Genomic DNA, 18,234 nt, shown 5'->3' with positions numbered 1-18,234 from the left:
CTTGAGAGTTTTGCCGAAGCGCCACTCGTAATAATCTCCGCACCACAGGCTACGATGAGCACTCCGCATCGGTTCTCAGAGCCTCGGTCTCGTCACGGTTTAGATATAATACTTCGCGATATTGAGAAGAGTCGCCGCTTGATCAAACAATTTTTCACACCATGGCCAATTCGAAGCTCGTCTCTGTTGACGAACTTGGTCAGCATAACGAGGACAAAGATGCCTGGATAGTGATCAATGGCGATGTATGGGATGTGACCGAGTTTGCGCCACAACACCCAGGAGGTCTAGAAATTGTTCAAGATTACTTTGGCCAAGATGCCACCAAAGCATACAATGAGGTCCATGGCCCTTCTCTTGTGAAGAAGCACCTGAAGGACTCCAAGTTGATGGGTAGCTTGATGAGTCGACGATCACTGAGGAGTGGAAGGCAAAACAGGTTTCCAACAATGAAGAAGAGACTATGGCCTCCAAGAAAGGCATCGAGGAGGGTCGACCGCCACTAGAAGCAATTTTGAACATGTTCGATTTCGAGTCCGCAGCACAGAAACACATCTCGGCCAAGACATGGGGCATGTACTCCAGTGCTGCAAACGATTCTTTGACGCTTGAAGCTAGCATTGGATGGTATCGCAAGATCTGGTTCAGGCCTAGGGTTCTCAGAGGTGTCAAAGACGTCGATACAAGCACTGTCATTCTTGGAGACAGATATTCTGTGCCCTTCTTCTCGGCACCTGCTGCCTTGGCAAAGTTATCCCATCCAGACGGAGAGCTTGCAATAGCCAGAGGATCTGTTGCCAAGGGAAGCACGCTAGTGATTTGCAACAATGCCTCATATTCAATGTCGGAAATTATTGAGGTCATGCCCAAAGGTCATCCTGTCTTCTACCAGCTTTACTTCAATAAAGACCGATCCATAACTGAGAAATTGGTAGAGCAGGCAACAAAATCTGGCGTGGTCAAAGCAATCATGGTCACCGTTGACTTGCCTGTGGTTGGGAAACGGGAGGCCGATGAACGTGTGCGTATCGAGTCGACGTACAAGGCTGGGAAAAATCTCCAATCACAAGAAACGAAAGGTGACAAGAAGGGGTCTGGTTTGGCTAGAGTAACAGGTTCGTTCATTGATCCAGATTTGCAATGGAAGGATATACTATGGTTGAGATCGAAGACACATATTCCCATCTTCTTGAAAGGGATCCAGAGTGCGATCGATGCGCGAAAAGCTCTTGAATATGGTTGTGCAGGTATCTATATCTCAAATCATGGCGGCAGAGCTGTCGACACTGCACAACCTTCATTATTGACGTTGCTGGAAATTCAAGCCAACTGTCCTGAAGTCCTTGAGCAGATGGAGGTGTTTATCGATGGCGGTATCAGAAGAGGAACCGATATTTTGAAGGCTATCTGTCTTGGAGCCAGTGGTGTCTGTCTTGGTCGCTCATTCTTATATGCCACAGCCTATGGCCAAGAGGGCGTCGAACATGCCATTGATATACTGAAGGATGAGCTTGAAACTGCTATGCAGATGATAGGCATTACGCACCTAAGTCAGGCACATCCCAGGCCTTTTAAACACCTCCGAGCTCGACCCATACGTGTATAGAGGCGAGGCACATCCGTGGGCTAGGAAGATAGTAAGGCCTAGTAAACTGTGAATGGTGTAGAAATAGAACACTTGAACACTCAATCAAATGGTCTAGACGACTTTCGAAGGTCGATCGTCATAGAGCACTGTGCTGCTGCGTCAAGGAGTAGAAGCCCGTCCTTAGCCACAACTCACTGACTCAAGTTTGGAACAGCAGAACGAGCGAGCCCAACCCGACGACTCGCAGAAATCCGGACTCACTCATAGCCAAAGGACGGCAAATTTTATGCTCAACGAAATGACTATACCCAGCGGAGCTCGGTTTGTTGCAAGTATGCTGCACCGTTTACTAGATTGATCGGCAGTCCCGTGTTTCTGATCAAATCCATGTCAACGGAACGGGAGCTATGTCTCGCTATCTTCTGTGGACCTCATATCATGGTAAGTACCATGATAATCGAATTTCATGGGCTTGCTGGCCTTGTTAGGTCTTGTCTCTGGTATGTCTCGGGCAACAGGTAGGTGACGCGACAAATGGATCGGCTGGATCAAGTCCTTGATGTTTATCCGATATCGAACCGGAGTCTATCGAGCTTGAACCGGCTGCACGCCATTTGAGCTGCCAATGACGTCCGTAGATTTCGAATTACCATAACCATCGTGGTCCTTCCCAATCTCGTGAGTCTCCAGAAGCTCGTTGTAGCTGACAATTCACCCGCCGTAAATTTCATCCCGGCCGCGATCGAAATGTGTCTTGTACGCCAGCCTCAATATATCGATTGTAGTTTCTCCCAGGGAGCACAGGCGATGAGAAGTGAACTAAACACATCCCAATATCATTATACGCTATCCAGCCACTGATGGGACAAGAAGCTCTAACATTCCTTGTGTCATAGTTGCTTGTTGAGCTCTGCGAACTTCTTCCCGAACACGATTGTGTAGTCGAATCGCTTGTCGTGCAAGTTCATCGCTTTCCCCTAAGTGCTTCGAATACAGGTCCATGATGTTCATTGAGAGCTCCACACAAATTGGTACCAGTTCAGTCGTTGAGATATTCTTATAAACCCAATTCATGATAGGCTGTAGGCTTGCTTCGTTGCGATTGACTAAAGCGTTCCGTAGAGCAGATCGATATCTCAAAGTGTTCAAAACTGACAACATGATCGTGCCTGCTTCCACTACCAGATAAAAGGGCCAGATCTAGAGCTGTGCTGTACTGTTGCTTGTGAATTGCTGTTTCCCAGGGCTTGTTTTTCTTTCCCTTGGATCTCTCATTGCCATCGATGATGATGTCTGCTTCCCGACCTTCATAATCCCGTCCTCTTAGACGTCGTTCCCACCCTCGACCTCTCTTTTTGGCTTGTTTTCGATCATATTCGTCAATCGTACCTTCAATCAACGCTTGCATCTGCTTTTGTCTTTCTCTTTCCTTTGCCTTGTGTTCTCCAGACAATCTTGTTTTGAGCGACAGCTGACCAGTCGACATGCCAACTGCGATATGCTTGTCTTCCTCATCTGCTCCGTTCTGTATGACTTTCGCGGACAGTATTGGCGCTGGGTATTTCGAACCTGCAACAACACTCCATCCGGTTGTTTCGAAGATCTTCAAATGTCCGTCAAGACTACCTGTGACAAGTCGAGAAGATCTTGATGCAAGACTCAACGACGTGACAGCCTTTTGATGATTTTTAATCATGTGAAGTGGCTTTCCTGCAACAATGTCAAGCACGGCAACTTGGTTATCGGCAGACGCCAGTATCGTTGTCCCCAAAGGCATACACACTACATCTTCCACTGACGAGATGTGTCCAAAGCTCATGACTGATCTTGATGGCGTCCTTGTATCCCACAGGCGAATTGTTTGATCGTAGCTACCAGAAACTAGAATCTTTCCGTTGTTTCCTGGTAAGAAAGAACCACTTCTTACGTAGTCTGAATGTTCTCTGAAGACAGTCACGCTGGACTCACTGGGGAGATCCCAGAGTCTTACGGTATTATCATCGCCGCAACTCATTAGCGCCGTGCTTTCTACAGGAGACCATTTCGTCACATGCACCGGCTGTTTCTGTTCTTTCCATGTCTTTAAAATCGCTCTCGAATTGACATCAAACACCTGAATAGTCCCAGTGTGATCGCCTGCCACGACGACGCGACCGTCATAGCGAATTTCTCCAGAGTATGCACTATCATCAAATCGGGTAATTGTCTTGATAAGTTTGCGGGTTCGAACAGAGAAGAGTTGAAGTCTCGCGCCGGTTGTGACAACGAAAGTGTTGGAGGGCTGTACACCGGAGGAAGTATTAATCGCCTGCGAGATGTGTGTTATAGCATGCTTGGTGGGAGAGGCAATGTTCAGAGGAGATTTAAAGCTGCGCCAGTAAGTTTGTTCGGGAGTCAGCGAACTCGGGCGTGCAGGCAGCTTCGCCTGCGTTAGAGCCTGTACATCTGCAGCCATCGTTGACGGACAGATGTAATATTCCTTACATCTACAAGGACCTCGACAGAATGCATGTGCAGTCGCAATCAAGAAGGTGTGACAGATTCATAAATTGAAGACGCAGCGGAGTAGTGTAAGATGTTGTAATTTTTTAACAAGGCTGCGGACAAATTGTTATCGATAAGGATTGAATGAGATTTGCACTAACTCGGTTACATGGTAGTGGATGTGCATTATTGTGGTGCGCCATCACTTCCTCGATGAATAACGCCTATCCAATCCTCGGCGGAAGACCAGACCCTCGATTCATAAATCGACACAATGGTTCTGAAAGTCCCATGGATATTTGCGTAGGGAGGACACAGTCTGCACTGATATCGTTCGCATCTAGGCTTTTGCGCGAATGATACAGACTCAAACTCACCACTGCAGCAGGCGTTCCAGCATGCACCCAGCGTGATTCTGTTTTCTACCAATGAAACATTGCTTACAATTACGAGCATGGCAACAGTAATCGACTTGACTGTCGCCGAACCGCACCTCAGCCGCCTCCTAGGAAAGACGAGAGCATCCGAAAACCTTGTGTCCTTCAGAAGTCGCACGAGCATTGTCTGCGACAGAGTTGGAAAGAGCCGGAGCGGGAAGTTGGAGAGATCTAATGCCTGCATTGAGAAAAAAGGCTTTTGAATTGCGCGATACTGGCCAGGTTGAGATTTTGCAGAAAGGCTCAATCATCTCAGCGGAGCAAACAGCTGCCATGGTCACAGGACCTATACGAATTCGGAGGAAGGTAGCAACTTGAGGTGTATGGCTATCGACACTGGGTAAAGCCGATCGGATAAACACATGGGATCCAGAATGGTGTCAACTGCTTACTGGATGGTTTGAACACCAGTCTTCAAAGATCAGAACAATTGATGGTCGAAATTGTATGTTTGAGAGCTTGATCCTAAGAACCACTACATACCAGAATCATGCATAACACGAACAGTCCACGGTTTGGGCGTTCCATGTGAACAATCTCTGGTAGTTCGTTGCCCCCCCAATGACCCATTCCAGACTTTCAGCCAATCGCGTGGATCATGAACCGCCTATTTAGCTGCCGCGTGTCTTTGTTTGGGTTCCCGCACCATCAGCCAATCACCGATGTTTGCTCCCCCGGCAAGCCTTAGATCCGGACTTTTACCTGCATTAAACACGAACATTTGATGAGACTTGAATACTGGGTATTGTTCAAAGATACAAGTCTCTTGTATGATTCAGACAGGTAGCATAAAACTATTGACCGTGCTTTCGTCACGGGTCAAAGTATGCTTTCGGAGAGCAGCTGTAGCCTGAGCAGTAGAAACCCAGCCATTTCGAATGCTCCGAACTCTAAACCCGCATGGCTGGTATACTCCACCTTTCAATTTGGCATCTGACGTTCACATTGTCGACATCTTTCATCTGCTCTCTTCTCACTTCCCTTCGTACCCGAATCGATGCTCGTTGACATCTGCACAACGTTTCACGGCAACCAAAATGTCAACCTAATTGCGGAAGGGAACAGTGACCTTCACCGTCGACACCTGGCAGCGTATATCAACTACGATAGCAAAAGGACTCGACTTCTGCCCGACGGCATATATAACACTGACCACACATCATGGCGTCGAAGCTCCAAAAGCCGGTGCCCTCAGGTCACACTGCTGGAATCTTTGCCGACATGACCCTGGATGGTCCCGAGATTGGTACACTGGTTGCAGTCGTAGACAGGGCGAGAAACCTTCCAAGCAGGAGGACAATTGGAAAACAAGACCCATACTGTGCCATGAGACTGGGGAAGGAAGCCAAGAAGACAGAGACTGATCGAAGAGGTGGACAGACGCCGAAATGGTAAGCTGGACCCAAACTTCCGTACATTGCAACTCATGACTGACTTGACCATAGGGATCAAGAATTACGTTTCACCGTGCATGAATCCCCTGACTACTACAGACTTAAGTGTTCAGTATTCAACGACGATAAAAAGACCGACCTGATTGGAGAAGCATGGATAGACTTGGCCGACCTTATAAAGCCAGGTGGCGGCTCTAACGATCTTTGGCATCAGCTGAATTACAAAGGCAGATACGCAGGCGAGGTTCGAGTGGAATTGACTTACTACGACCTCAGACCACGAGAAGAGAGACCCGTGGAAAAGAAAAAGGTCCGAGACAAAATGTCAACACCGCCAACCACGAGCGGTAGTTCTGGCTCTACACAAAGACAAATTGGCCCACGCGAGGTTCCGCGACGACCACTTCCATCAAGTCCTGCAGGGCCAAGCCCAACACAGGCTAACCCAACCTCGACACTCCAAGACAAAGCACCGGCGCGACCGCCGAAGGTTCCAATCAACCAACCAAACCAGACATCCCTTCCAGTGTATCCGTTACGACCAGAGCCCCAGTACCATAGCGACGTATACACCAATGATTCCGTCGTTGCTGAATATCCTACTCAGAATTATCGGCAGCCATTCTGCGAGGACCAGTCGCCTGGGGCAGATTTTGACGTCGAGCCTACATGGGAAATTGCTAAGGTCGACAGCTATGACTATGGACAGAACAGTCAGAAATCCACCTACGATTCGGCATCTTTCACATCCTCCTCCAGGCAATGGTCAAATGAGACAAGTACTTGTCACGAAATCATGGGAGCTCGATATGTTTCGGAACCTGAGGTTATTCCATATTCGTCACCTCGGGCTTCTCTTGGCTCATATAGTCAATCACCGGAATCACTGTATCACATCGCCCAGGCAAATGTCTCGCATACGAAAGTTCCACTTCACAGAGACAGTCCGTTACGACAGTCCATGAATTCACACGACACGACACCAGATATCGTCGATGAAGCTGAGTTTTACGATGAACCACCTCCACCACCACCAATGCACCGAGAGACTACGCCACGTCGCCAGTCAAAACGACTGCCCACCTTCATCGTTCCCCCACTATGACCAGTCAATGGTTTCGTTTGCTTCTCATACGAGTTGCCCTCCGTCACGAAGATCATCTTTTGATAACAGAAGTCCTCTACAGCACCTCGAATACGACATCGATCAGTACCAAAAAAATCACCAATACCCGATCGACGGTGGAGAGCGTGAGCAGCTCAACACGGTATATCAAGACACGTCCATTTATCAAGCACCACACCAATCGAATCATGGTTACGAAACTCCCCATAGGCATAGCTCTTATGATTCATACAGAGATGACGACTCTACCCGACCAAACAGATCACATACGAATAGCCATACAAGTACACCGAAGCATGAATATCCTCAAGAGCCCCAGTATTCGAGGCCACGACCTCAGCAACGATCGGGCTCCTTCGACGATCGGCTCATGCATGATGGTCTTAGTCCCTTTGACGAGCAACATAAGATGGATTTCCGAGCAAGCTCTCAAAATGACCTTCCTCGCACTAATTTTCACAAACCACAACCCATTCGTCCGATCAGAGGCGCTCCGATCAGCGGTCAGGCTCTGCAGCGCAAGGCTGTAAGTGATGGTCCGTACGTACCGCAAGACGGTCGAAGACTTAGTGCAACACCCTATGGTCCCGATGCGTATGACATCCTTAATCCAGCCTCAAGTCCTAACGGCACACCTGGTCGGACGCCTGAGCAGGCAAGAGAGTCTGCACGTATGAAAGAAGTCGAGAAACTGAGGGATCAGGGACCAATCATAGGTAACGATGGTCGAGTGATTGATCCTTCGACCACCTACCCAGTGACACATGGGCACCTGAACCAGAGAAAAAGCAACGTCGACCTGAACATGTCATTCACTACCGCGCAAAGAATGACAGTCGTTCAAAACCTGAGTCGAAGCTGTCTTCCCGGCAGGATATCCTGACAACCGTCCCCAGGCTGGTTCAGCTCATCGGAACACACCACCAACGTCAAACCAGAATTCAGGTGCTCGGAGCAGATCAGAAAGGCCAACGCCTGTCAGACCACTACCTACACAACCTTATCCAATGTACCAGCCGGGATCGCGTGACAGTCCCCGATCTCCATACGAGAGCGAGCCTCCAGCGTCCAATCAACGAGCAGTACAGCGCTATTCTTACCATGACTCGCCATCAGCCATGACGCGGCCGCAGCTCTCTGAGTATCAAGTCGCTGTCAAGAACACCTACACCCCGCGTGGACCACCTTTCCCCAACGAGTATCAATCCATTCCCATGAGACCACAAATGCTTCAGACCGGCAGAGATTATCACAATAACCCCGACTTTCCAAACACATATGAAAATAAACTTGCAGCAGAGATGAGCACAATTGATATTGGCCCCGCTAGAGGAGGGCAGATGGTTCTTGCAGGCCGTCGAGGCTATTAGATTTGATATGAAGCACTATTGATGTTGAAATTGATGGGTTAGAATAGTGCTATCTGGCGTTTGGAGTTCAATCATGATGAGTCGATTGTATGATGGGTGGACTGATGTTTTATGATACCACCGTTGAGGCTTCTGTTTGCCGTAAGTTAGACAGCGGACAATGTGAGGCACAACAATTTGTGTACAGAGCCAAATGGAGCAGCCTCTTAATCGAATAATTGCGATTAACCAACTACCAAGAACTATCGTTTACAAACTATGACTACCGCTCAATAGTGCAGAGTCTCGACCTTTTGATCAGACAAGGTCATGCCGTGATATCATCATCCGAGATCAATACGGCCATGCCGAACATATCTCTGTAGTTATCAAACTCCCAACATTGCCGTTTAAGTCTATGTTCCGAACCCTGAGAGTTTGGAAAGACCTGTCCTCTGAGAAATGACTCATCTGTGAGATGCTATGTTGTGTTGCTTAAAATTCCTGAGTAAGCGCAATGATAGAAATCTTATCTCGAAGACTGATGAACAGGTTTATCCATTTTCAGTATGAGTAGAGCTGGTCACTCTAATCCACGATGCAACTATAATGTTTGAACGCTAGATGATGAAGTCATGAATAGCCAACATAGGCCTAGTTGAAGCATTCTAGTGTGACTCATACCTCAACGACCGTAGGATAAGATCGACCGAAAGATGAATTCCGTAGATTGTGATGGTGATAACTCGTATGTAGCTCCAAACACGGAAATGTAGAGAGAGACACGGAGATAAAGAAATTCTCGAACTCGGTTTCAACACGGCTGTGATTGGTCGACCTTCAGAAATGATGTCAGACCTAGAATTCGGACCCCAATCTCAGTTGGCAGGTAGACGAATCCTCTGCGCAGAAATCGAGACGACGGACAAAAGACACACCAAGATAGCGCAGCAACATTCCAGAATCCTTCTGTAGATCTCCCAGCAATCCTTACAACACTTACCTAAAGCTACTATTATCTTGTGCTTGCTTAAGCTGTTTGTGCAAACCGATTTACTACTTAAAGGTCACACACACAAGTCGGCAGCCATGGCAGCATCATCCGCAAGCCGACCAGGGCTCATATCACGACCATCAAGTGTAGCGACCATGTCGAAGACAATCATTCTCGTCACCGGAGGTAACACTGGTATTGGTTACGAGATCGTAAATCTCTGTCCAAGCAGCCAGAATATCAGATTCTCCTGGGATGTAGAGATACTGCCAAGGGTGAAGCAGCAGTTGCTAAGATGGGTGCACCAACCAACGTGAATCCTATTCAGTTGGACATCACGAAAGATGAGTCCATAGAGCATTGCTACAAGACTGTGGAACAGCTATTCGGGAGATTGGATGTCTTGATCAACAACGCAGGTACGTTAATGGAAGCAAAATGCTCTCGGCGCTTCTGACCGAGTAAACCTTTACTGAGAAATATACAGGAAGTTCGGGACTTGACATCACACGAGGTGGGGTCAAGCCAACCGAGAGGGAAAAGTGGCATCACATCAACAATCTCAACGTCATTTCGACAGGTGTATTTACCGAAGCTATGGTCCCGCTAATACAGAAATCCAAAACGCCCAAAATTATATTCATATCTTCCACCTTGGGCAGTATCGGCGAACTCCTCGAAGGTGAAGCATTACCATACTTACCATACTATGCAAGCAAGAGCGCCGTCAACATGATGGCGGCTTGGTACTCCAAGAGATATCCGAACTTTCGGGTGAACTCAGTCTGTCCAGGATACCGTGCGACTGGACTGAATGACGGCGAACTCAATGACAAAACGGACCCTGCATTGGGTGCGGTAAATGCCGTGCGACTCGTCAATGAAGGACAAGACGGAGCCACTGGAACCTTCACCAGGACTGAAGGGAACATTCCGTGGTAGTGGCTGAAACTAGCTCAAGAGCGGCTCGCGTTCGTTTCGATGGGATTGTCGATGTTCGAATCGTGCGGCGAATTGAAAAGTGAAATGACAAATCATTCCAGCCAGGAAACCAATACCATCATTCTTGAACGCTACCAGAGTTCCCGCTGTAGTAATGAAGACCATCCACCTCTGCTTCCTCTTTTCTTCACTGATGCCATTATTGAAAAGTTGCTTCATGTCACGCGCTTGTTCGGTGTTCAGACTTTCTCCGACACTAGCAAGTTCGAGTCCAGCAGCTATTACCATAATCGACAGGAACGCGATCGGAAATTTGTCCAGTAAGTCTTTCAAGCTTTCTCCGAAGAGCAGTCCTAGTACCAGCTTCAGGACGCCCAAGAAAATGATGCTCGCTCCAGATCGTGCTCCAAAGCGATATTGTGCCGCAAGACCACCAGAGCCATGACAGACTGGCATACAGCCGAACCAACAACCAAACAGGTTCATAGCAGCAACGCTGAGACCAATGGAAGTGACGGATGGTGTCGCTACTTCTGGTAGAAGATCGGCCGCGAGATGAGTGACTGCAATGATTGAATTCAAGGTGGTCAATGGTAATTGCCCAGACCGGCATCAACAATTCCCATAGACCAATCACTTCCCCCTGGCACAAAAGTAAAAGGATGCCACAGCCGTAGTCTTGGAAAATGCTGGTGTTCTGTGGCGATTCGGATGATCGCAAACACAATTCCAAGAGCTGTAAGGACCAAAGCGTAAGGTGTTCTGACTCGGACATAAACAATGAAAAAGAGCGATATATGCCACAAAAGCCAGATGTAGTTGTCCGACCAGGAAGGTTTCACCCAGGATAACTTTGCAAGAGCATTCGTGCCGGCAGCGATCATAAGCGAGAGGCCAGCACCAACCTGAATGCCTTTCACCACAGGGATTGGAATGACCTTAGTAAACCATTCCAACAGACCTGTGATGCTGAACACCAATATGCATGCACCCACGAATATGCCTGCCGCGGCCAGCGGTCCAGATGAGAATGAGCGGAGAATGGCTACCGCGGCAATAGCCTTCATGGGCTGCACCGGTAGCGGAATGCCAAAGAGACATCCTGTGACGATGTTGAAGATACCAGTGAATATCAATGTCGTCGATAATGATATTGATCCATTTTGTGACAAAGCGATGAGAATTGGAAGGAATACGCCCAGATCGCCTAATGAACCTGAGATTTCCGATAAGGGTTGTTGACGGAATGTGCGGAGATTATGGTTGAAGGTCGCTTTGAGACTTGAAGGAGCCATTGAGGCTGAGATGTTCAAGAATGCGGATACTTGGACGTGATGTCTAGGAGCACGCTCTCACGATGTGAATAATGCCAATGTTGATGACGCGGACAGTTTCCACAGGTATAGACCGAATGCGCGTAGTCTAAATTTCACTGACGCTATGCAGGATACTGATACTGTGGATGACGGGATGAGCGATAGTAAGAATAGTTCAGGAAAACGTACTCCCGATCGTAAGCTGTACGAATATGATATGGGCTGCTTGAGAGTTGAAGCAAAGTCACATAAACCGGTGTGACGGACGCTGGTTTGCGGTTCTCATGGAGTTGAGATACCTTATCTCAAGTTGGCAACTTAAGTCACACAAACATTTCAGGTTCAGTCATATCCACCATACAGGACCACATCTGCTACAATATTTTCCCCTCTTTTCCTGGTTGGATGTCCCTGCGATACTTGCGATGATCTTCGCAACAAGCGTAAGATGTTACAGTCTGGTTTTGCTCATTAACGCCAATCGTTGACAGGCCGGAGTTGCACATTTGCTACATGATAATGGCTGGTAAAAAGCTACTCACGACCGGCCAGATGATCTTTGATCAGAGTTCTCATACATAGCGTGCGTCGCAACGATCTAGAAATCTATCTCGCTTTGTCGGCTTCTGTACATGATCTTCGCGCTCGGGTTGATGGCTACCTCAATGCCGAGTTCCAAGCTCTCTGGTCTTTTCTCGCCATCCATCAGCTTCCAGTCATATTTCATCAACATATGCATTAATGCCACTTTCAACTCGTTCGAGGCGAAGAACCTCCCAGGACAAGCATGCATGCCATGACCAAAGCCCATCTGCTCCGGAATCGTGGTCACGAACTGCCACTTGTTCTCTTCACCAGGCTTCTGTCGCATCTTGAAGTATCGGTAACCATCGAATTGATAAGGATTCTCATTGACGCTCGGATCATGGTTTAAAAGTGGCCCGCTCAACGTGTAGGTGCCCTTGGTAAGTACTGTGCCATCATGCAGCGTGACATCTTCCAGAACTTTGCGTCGGAGGGTAGCTGAAGAAAGTCAGTCCGGTCTCCATAACAGCTGATGATGTCTTGCGAGACTTCGACTCACCTTGTCCTAACGGATGTAATCGCTGGCTTTCCTTGAGCACACTATCCATCAACTTGAGTTTATGTAAAGTTGTTCTTTGCAGGCCACCATCTTCAGCTACCACTGTACGAATCTCTTCGCGCATAGGCTCAACGATCTCCGGATTGGTGCAAATATCAAGCAGTGTGTTTGTCAAAGTCCCAGATGTGGTGTGAATAGCCACTACCGATAACAACAGCTCTCCTGAAACAAAATCGAATTCTTGTCCGTTGCGGACATCTTCAAACCAATCGACGGAATCGAGAGATTTCTTAACCACTTTGCCTTCTGCCTCAGCCTGTTGCCTGCGAAGTCGTCGTGCTTTGACTTCGGGTTCAACAAGTTCGCGAGCTCTTTTGACCTGGGCTCGGAGTACTTTAAACTCGGGCAAGAACCAGTGAACCACGGGACGCAACCAAGGATGCCACTTGCGGATCACACGTGCAGCTTGAAACATGTTAACTGTGTAAGAGGCCGAGATCTCTTGCCATTCCTTGCTATGTTCGAAGTCTCGTCCGAGAAAGATGAGCGAAGACAGTCTGGTCACCAGACCCAGAAGCTGTTGATTGATCATGGGTCTCCTGCCACTCTAGCTTGGTCAGTAGTCACGTCGAGCATTCCGCACGAGTACGTACCATTGGAAGGAGGAAAGTTCTCTGGAAGCGCAATCTTCGCCTCATCGGATAAGTCCTCGGTGAAGTACGCTGAAAATTTATGAGCTGATTTGACCATGTTCATTGGACTAGCTTACTTACTCAAAGCTTGTGTCAGCTTAATACGAACCGCGTCGTGAAAGACGTGGTTCGATTGTGTAGCTTTCATTGGCTCAAAACCGGGCACATTCATTGGAAAATCCTTTGCAAGTTTAGAAAAACAGCTTTTTCAAAGGTCAAGTCGGGCTTACCTTTGCACTACTTGCATCCAAGCTCATATTCTTGTTATTCTTGACATCTTCAGTATACTGTGGCGGCAGTATCACTGTATTGCCGAGGTCGCGAAACTTTATGATGAACGGAGTCGAGAACTGCTCACTTTGCATTAGCATTCGCAGGCTCCCAGACCAACAGAGAAGTCTGTGCTTACCTTCTTGGAAGCCTCTTGAAACAGTCCTTGTCCACTGATAAGATTCTGGCTCTCGTCCAGTTCTGAAATTGAGGCCTGCAAGTGAATCTGGTGCAGAGATCTCGGGAAACGATTGTGATTTTCTCAGGAACTGGAAAGAGAAGAAGACCAAAGACAAGGCAGCAATGCCTACCAATACACTTGTCGCTCCCAACGATGAGACACTGCTGCTCACCAGGTGATCCACCTGCGGTACGCCGGTCTTTAACACCATGATCGAGTCTCGTTCTTGGAAAATGGACGTGGGCAGAATGTCATGCTCAAGGAGCGAAATTGGTGAACCATATATATCGATCTTCATCCCCAAGCATATCGAGTGGTGGAGCGGAGCTTAGACAAGGCGTAGCACAACGCCTGAGCATTGCTGATCGTATCTCGCATTGACGCATATTGTTCTGATTGGTCACAAGACGCAGACCGCAAACACTCAGATCCAGAGTCATTGGTAAACTGGAGTACAGGCGACTTCATTGTAACAAAAGAGGAAGTTGCTCAGCAGACGGGAAGGCTTGCAGAAATATGCCGAATGCATAAATGGCTGCACAACTTCGGCAGCTGGAAATCCCTGTGACGATCAATTCTTAGGATAGGAGGGGAAGAAGATGTGAAACATCCCAAACAGATTTCCGAATGACGATTTGTGAAAACACAGACAGATCATTGAGGGGCAACCATCTCCACAACACAGCATCAAGATTTGATATGGAGCTTGAAAACCCTGATGATGAAGATGTTTGTATTGCACAAACGACTTGTGAACAGAACCTTGGCAGCTGTTCCGTGCACAATTCTTCGAACACTGCTTAAATCTGTTGACCTTTAATGTTTTCGATCGAGTAAGAATCATAATTGCGGCCCTACCACATACTCTTCCACTACGTCACGAGTAAACAAGTTGGCATTTGCATTAAATACCATGATACACAAAAGTTTACTACCTACGTACCTATACTGCACCTTCCAGGAAGTGTCTTGCACGGTCTTGGCAACACGAGGAGAAAGCCTGTACGCATTGCACGCGTCTTGCTGCTCGCCCTCCTCTCGTTGTCGTTACCACAACCTTGCTTCTCACTCATCCTTACACGTAACCGCAAGGTGAATTTGGTGACAAGATATTTGAAGTCAATGGTCCGCCATATCGAAGATTTGATTCAAACATTACATTTAGGTTGTCCATGACTGGCCCAAGACGCGTCAGACCCTACGAAAGCGTGAATATTCATAACATGCAGTATTGCTCTACTCAGGGTGACCATTGGCTGAGCTGACTAACCAGAATGAGAGCCTCGTGCATCGGCTGCCAGCCTGTTCATTGTGGTGTCACGTTTCCCATAGCCTGAATGAAGTACCCTTTGGCGGCCTTACGTTGAGGTAAGCCCGAGGCAGAACTGCTTGTACTATTCCAGTGTTGTCTCTTTGAGGCTATCCTTCACCTCCTCCTTTCTCATCTCCCAACCAACTGTCGTCAACCCAAAACACTTCTGCGTCTCCTCCTGAACCTCTTGCAGCACTGTCGTGTGGTACAAATGGCAGCATCACACACGCAGAAAACCACCGTCCAGTGGATGAAAGTCAGTACACAAGCCCTGAGCGGCCCTGTTCTGTTATGCTTGTGATCTTGACCCAGGTCTAGGTACTCCGTGGGATCGCAAGCATTTGTCTTGTCAACCACCATGTCGTCGGTGCCACTCTGCCGTCAATTATTCCTCCAGGACCGCGTCTCGATGGAGTCGCCTGCTCTATCATCCAGTACCCAATCCTCAGGACTTCTTACGAAGCTGGACTATGGCTTTCAGTACTATTCGCCGTCAGCGGCTACTTCATGGCTAAAGCCGCTCACGAAGTCTACTCGGCCTCTTCTCACATCGTCGCGAAGTTAAGACAATTGATCCTGAAGACTTTCTTAAGGCTCTTGATCCCTAGCCTGGCTTCTAGCCTCATCAACGTTCTTTGTCTTCATTTGCACCTGTATGACGCCGCGGCCTCGTCAAAAATTCGCGGATTACAGGCGTATGACGCCGAGCATACCGACCAAGTCTTCTCCGAGGTCTATGCTTTTCGACCTCGGAGCAAGTATATCTTCTACTTGGCTTGGAGGCACTGATCCAGGAAACATTCACCATTGGACATTCAGACCACAGCTCATGGCATCGCTACACATACTCTTTCTGATGTTGTTTTCGAGCCAGCTACGCGGGGCTTACCGCTTTCTTTCTCCTGGATTAAGCATCCTATATCACCTTTTTCGATTCGATTGTGAGTCTTGTTCCCGTCCAGCAATTACCGCGACTTACATCAAACTGATAAGTGCAAGTCAATACGACCACCCTCAATCTCGCATATACGGTCGGCATGGTTGTCTTTTTGCATGGAAGTGGCACGGAGGAAAGACCAGAGCTATCCCAGAAAACGAGGTCTCCAAATCCTCATCGGACCTTCATTCTAAACTCTCTGTCTGTCACTGCAGTCCTCTGTGCGCTCTTCATTGGTTCCTACACTATATACCCAGATCCTGAAGCCACCTCCTGGACAAGAGCCCTCTCAGGACCCGTCCTAACTACGCAACCTTCGTCTCAAGACATATCGCCAACCGATCTGATGCGATTTTACCGCTTGATCAGTGCTGCAAGTCTGTTCATCCTATTGGCTTCATCACCGTTCCTGCGACGTTTGATGTCACATGAATACGCACAACTTCTGGCTAGAATCGGAGATCTCAGCTTAGCCATTTACCTGCTCCACATACCATTGTTGCGATTCGTCTTCGGCCTTGCTGCTGGATTTCCGATCAGCCAGGGTCAAAATTATGGGGAACATGCAGGCGAGCCCGCGCCTTCTTCCCACGGAACTGACTCCACACCAGCGTTCATATTCTTTGCTGGGTATTACACCATGCTGTACCTTCTGGCCCTTGTCTGGCAATCTGGTCTCGATCCTATATTGAACAGCACCAGGGACTACATCACTTTGCAAGCAGAGTCGTATTTCCAAACGCCGACTTTCCGGCAAAAGGCTAGCTAAGGGTGGCTTCCTTATGACCCAGCGGGCAAGGACTTGAAAGTCTTTACCATTTGTGACGAGGAATTTCCATTCACGATTTCCCGGGTGGGGCTGTTGTAGCCCTTGAAGACTGGAGTCCGAATGCCAGTCTTCGATTCCCCACGTACGATCCGAGGAAGGAAAGGAACTGCTATCAAGATCTTGTCAGGTGGCCTGATGTCGTCTACGTTGACAACCTCCTTACGAACATTCCACCTGCACAGGCGCTCTGAACGATTAGAACTAGTGTCTGTGGCGCTACATGGTAGGATGCAAAAGGATTTCTGACCATCCTGCTTACAATCATGAATGATCTTGGTCAAGAACTGTTAGATGACAACAAAATTTTGATCACACATTCTACAAGATGTCATCAGCTGAAGTCTCTGCAGAGGCTACATCAGTAGAAGAACCTTGCCGATGCTTTCCACAGCCCATCTGCTCAACACAGGATTGCTGGTTCGTCAGTGTACGACCCAGTTCAACCATGCTTAAAGCGATAGTCAAGTGGATTCTTTTAGAGCCACCAGATCATGATCTTCACCATGGGATTCCATGTACGGAGATGTGCATAAGATGTGTTTACAGGAAGCTAATTTTAGGTAGACGGTACGCATCTTTTACGCTATATTTCTAAGAAGGCTTGTAATACGTAGGAACCTCCGTACACTGCTCCAAACAGGTAGTGCTGACGAAGAGAAGATCGTAGTCCAGAGCTACATGTGAATTCGAATGTGATAATGACATTCGATAGGTTCAATGGTGCCCGACGCGTTTTGCCTTCGCAGCTGATATGGTTTATTGAGTCGTGACGCGTTCATGTCCATCATGGATTCATGCATTGGCAATGACGACCTCACTGCAACCGTGATGAGATGTTGCTCATTGGAGAGATCCGTGATGCAGAAGTCTCTACACGAGTTCAATAGGGCTATCTGCCTGAAACTCCCGCATTGACTTGGTGGCCCGAAGATGGAGTCTGGCCAGTAGCGTCAGAGACACACGCGACGTTGATTCAAGGAGACTCAACACGATTTGAGTCTAACTACATTCAGTAACACGGCACGAGCGTATCAGAGGGCAATTCTAGGTTGTTAGGATGTGAAGAATTTCAAGGCTTTGCTTCCACTAAGGATGGCTGAGTCGTGTGATCCGCTTAAGTCACAATTGAACTTCGATGAGGTGACTAATGCACATGCAGCTCAAGTCACATATGGTTGGATTAAGGTTTTTTTCTCATGCATGGGTATAGGCAGTAGTGCTGCCGGCTGATGTGAGCCGGCGCTGCGAAGACCCAGATCTGGATAGAGAATGCGCATTTTCCTGACAACTTCCTAGCAA

The 18,234-nt window shown here is 48.0% G+C and overlaps 4 protein-coding genes across 4 annotated transcripts; 1 reads left to right on the top strand and 3 right to left on the bottom strand.

Annotated features, from left to right (window-relative positions):
* Positions 1 to 161: 161 nt before the first annotated feature.
* Positions 162 to 1,658, top strand: LOC147879102 (L-lactate dehydrogenase (cytochrome)-like). Its single transcript, XM_087372320.1, is given in 3 exon segments — positions 162 to 393; positions 396 to 1,561; positions 1,563 to 1,658. Coding segments are annotated over 3 exon segments (1,494 nt in total).
* A 776-nt stretch (positions 1,659 to 2,434) lies between these two features.
* Positions 2,435 to 4,043, bottom strand: LOC147879101 (U3 small nucleolar RNA-associated protein 15-like). Its single transcript, XM_087372319.1, is given in 2 exon segments — positions 2,435 to 2,770; positions 2,772 to 4,043. Coding segments are annotated over 2 exon segments (1,608 nt in total).
* A 6,280-nt stretch (positions 4,044 to 10,323) lies between these two features.
* LOC147879100 (molybdate transporter 1-like) lies at positions 10,324 to 11,609 on the bottom strand. Its single transcript, XM_087372318.1, is given in 2 exon segments — positions 10,324 to 10,919; positions 10,922 to 11,609. Coding segments are annotated over 2 exon segments (1,284 nt in total).
* A 619-nt stretch (positions 11,610 to 12,228) lies between these two features.
* On the bottom strand, positions 12,229 to 13,306 carry LOC147879099 (cytochrome P450 monooygenase 1-like). Its single transcript, XM_087372317.1, has 2 exons — positions 12,715 to 13,306; positions 12,229 to 12,653 (listed from the first exon to the last, which is right to left on the bottom strand). Exons 1-2 carry the CDS (start codon positions 13,304 to 13,306, stop codon positions 12,229 to 12,231), a joined length of 1,017 nt encoding a protein of 338 aa, XP_087228443.1.
* Between the last annotated feature and the right edge of the window lie 4,928 nt (positions 13,307 to 18,234).

Source organism: Dipteris shenzhenensis, unplaced genomic scaffold (genome assembly GCF_047967505.1).
Source record: "Dipteris shenzhenensis isolate YYH24624 ecotype China unplaced genomic scaffold, Dip_SZ_1.0 scaf0092, whole genome shotgun sequence".
NCBI lineage: Eukaryota > Viridiplantae > Streptophyta > Polypodiopsida > Gleicheniales > Dipteridaceae > Dipteris > Dipteris shenzhenensis.
The sequence above is the reverse complement of the archived record's forward strand: the minus strand, read 5'-3'. Positions and strand labels throughout refer to the sequence as shown.

Bases quoted from the DNA above. Each gene is read 5' to 3' on its own strand.
- LOC147879099 (XM_087372317.1), bottom strand. From the start codon at position 13,306: ATGATCAATCAACAGCTTCTGGGTCTGGTGACCAGACTGTCTTCGCTC. The intron at 12,654-12,714 runs GTGAGTCGAAGT...GACTTTCTTCAG, and splicing joins ATTACATCCGTTAGGACAAG to CTACCCTCCGACGCAAAGTT.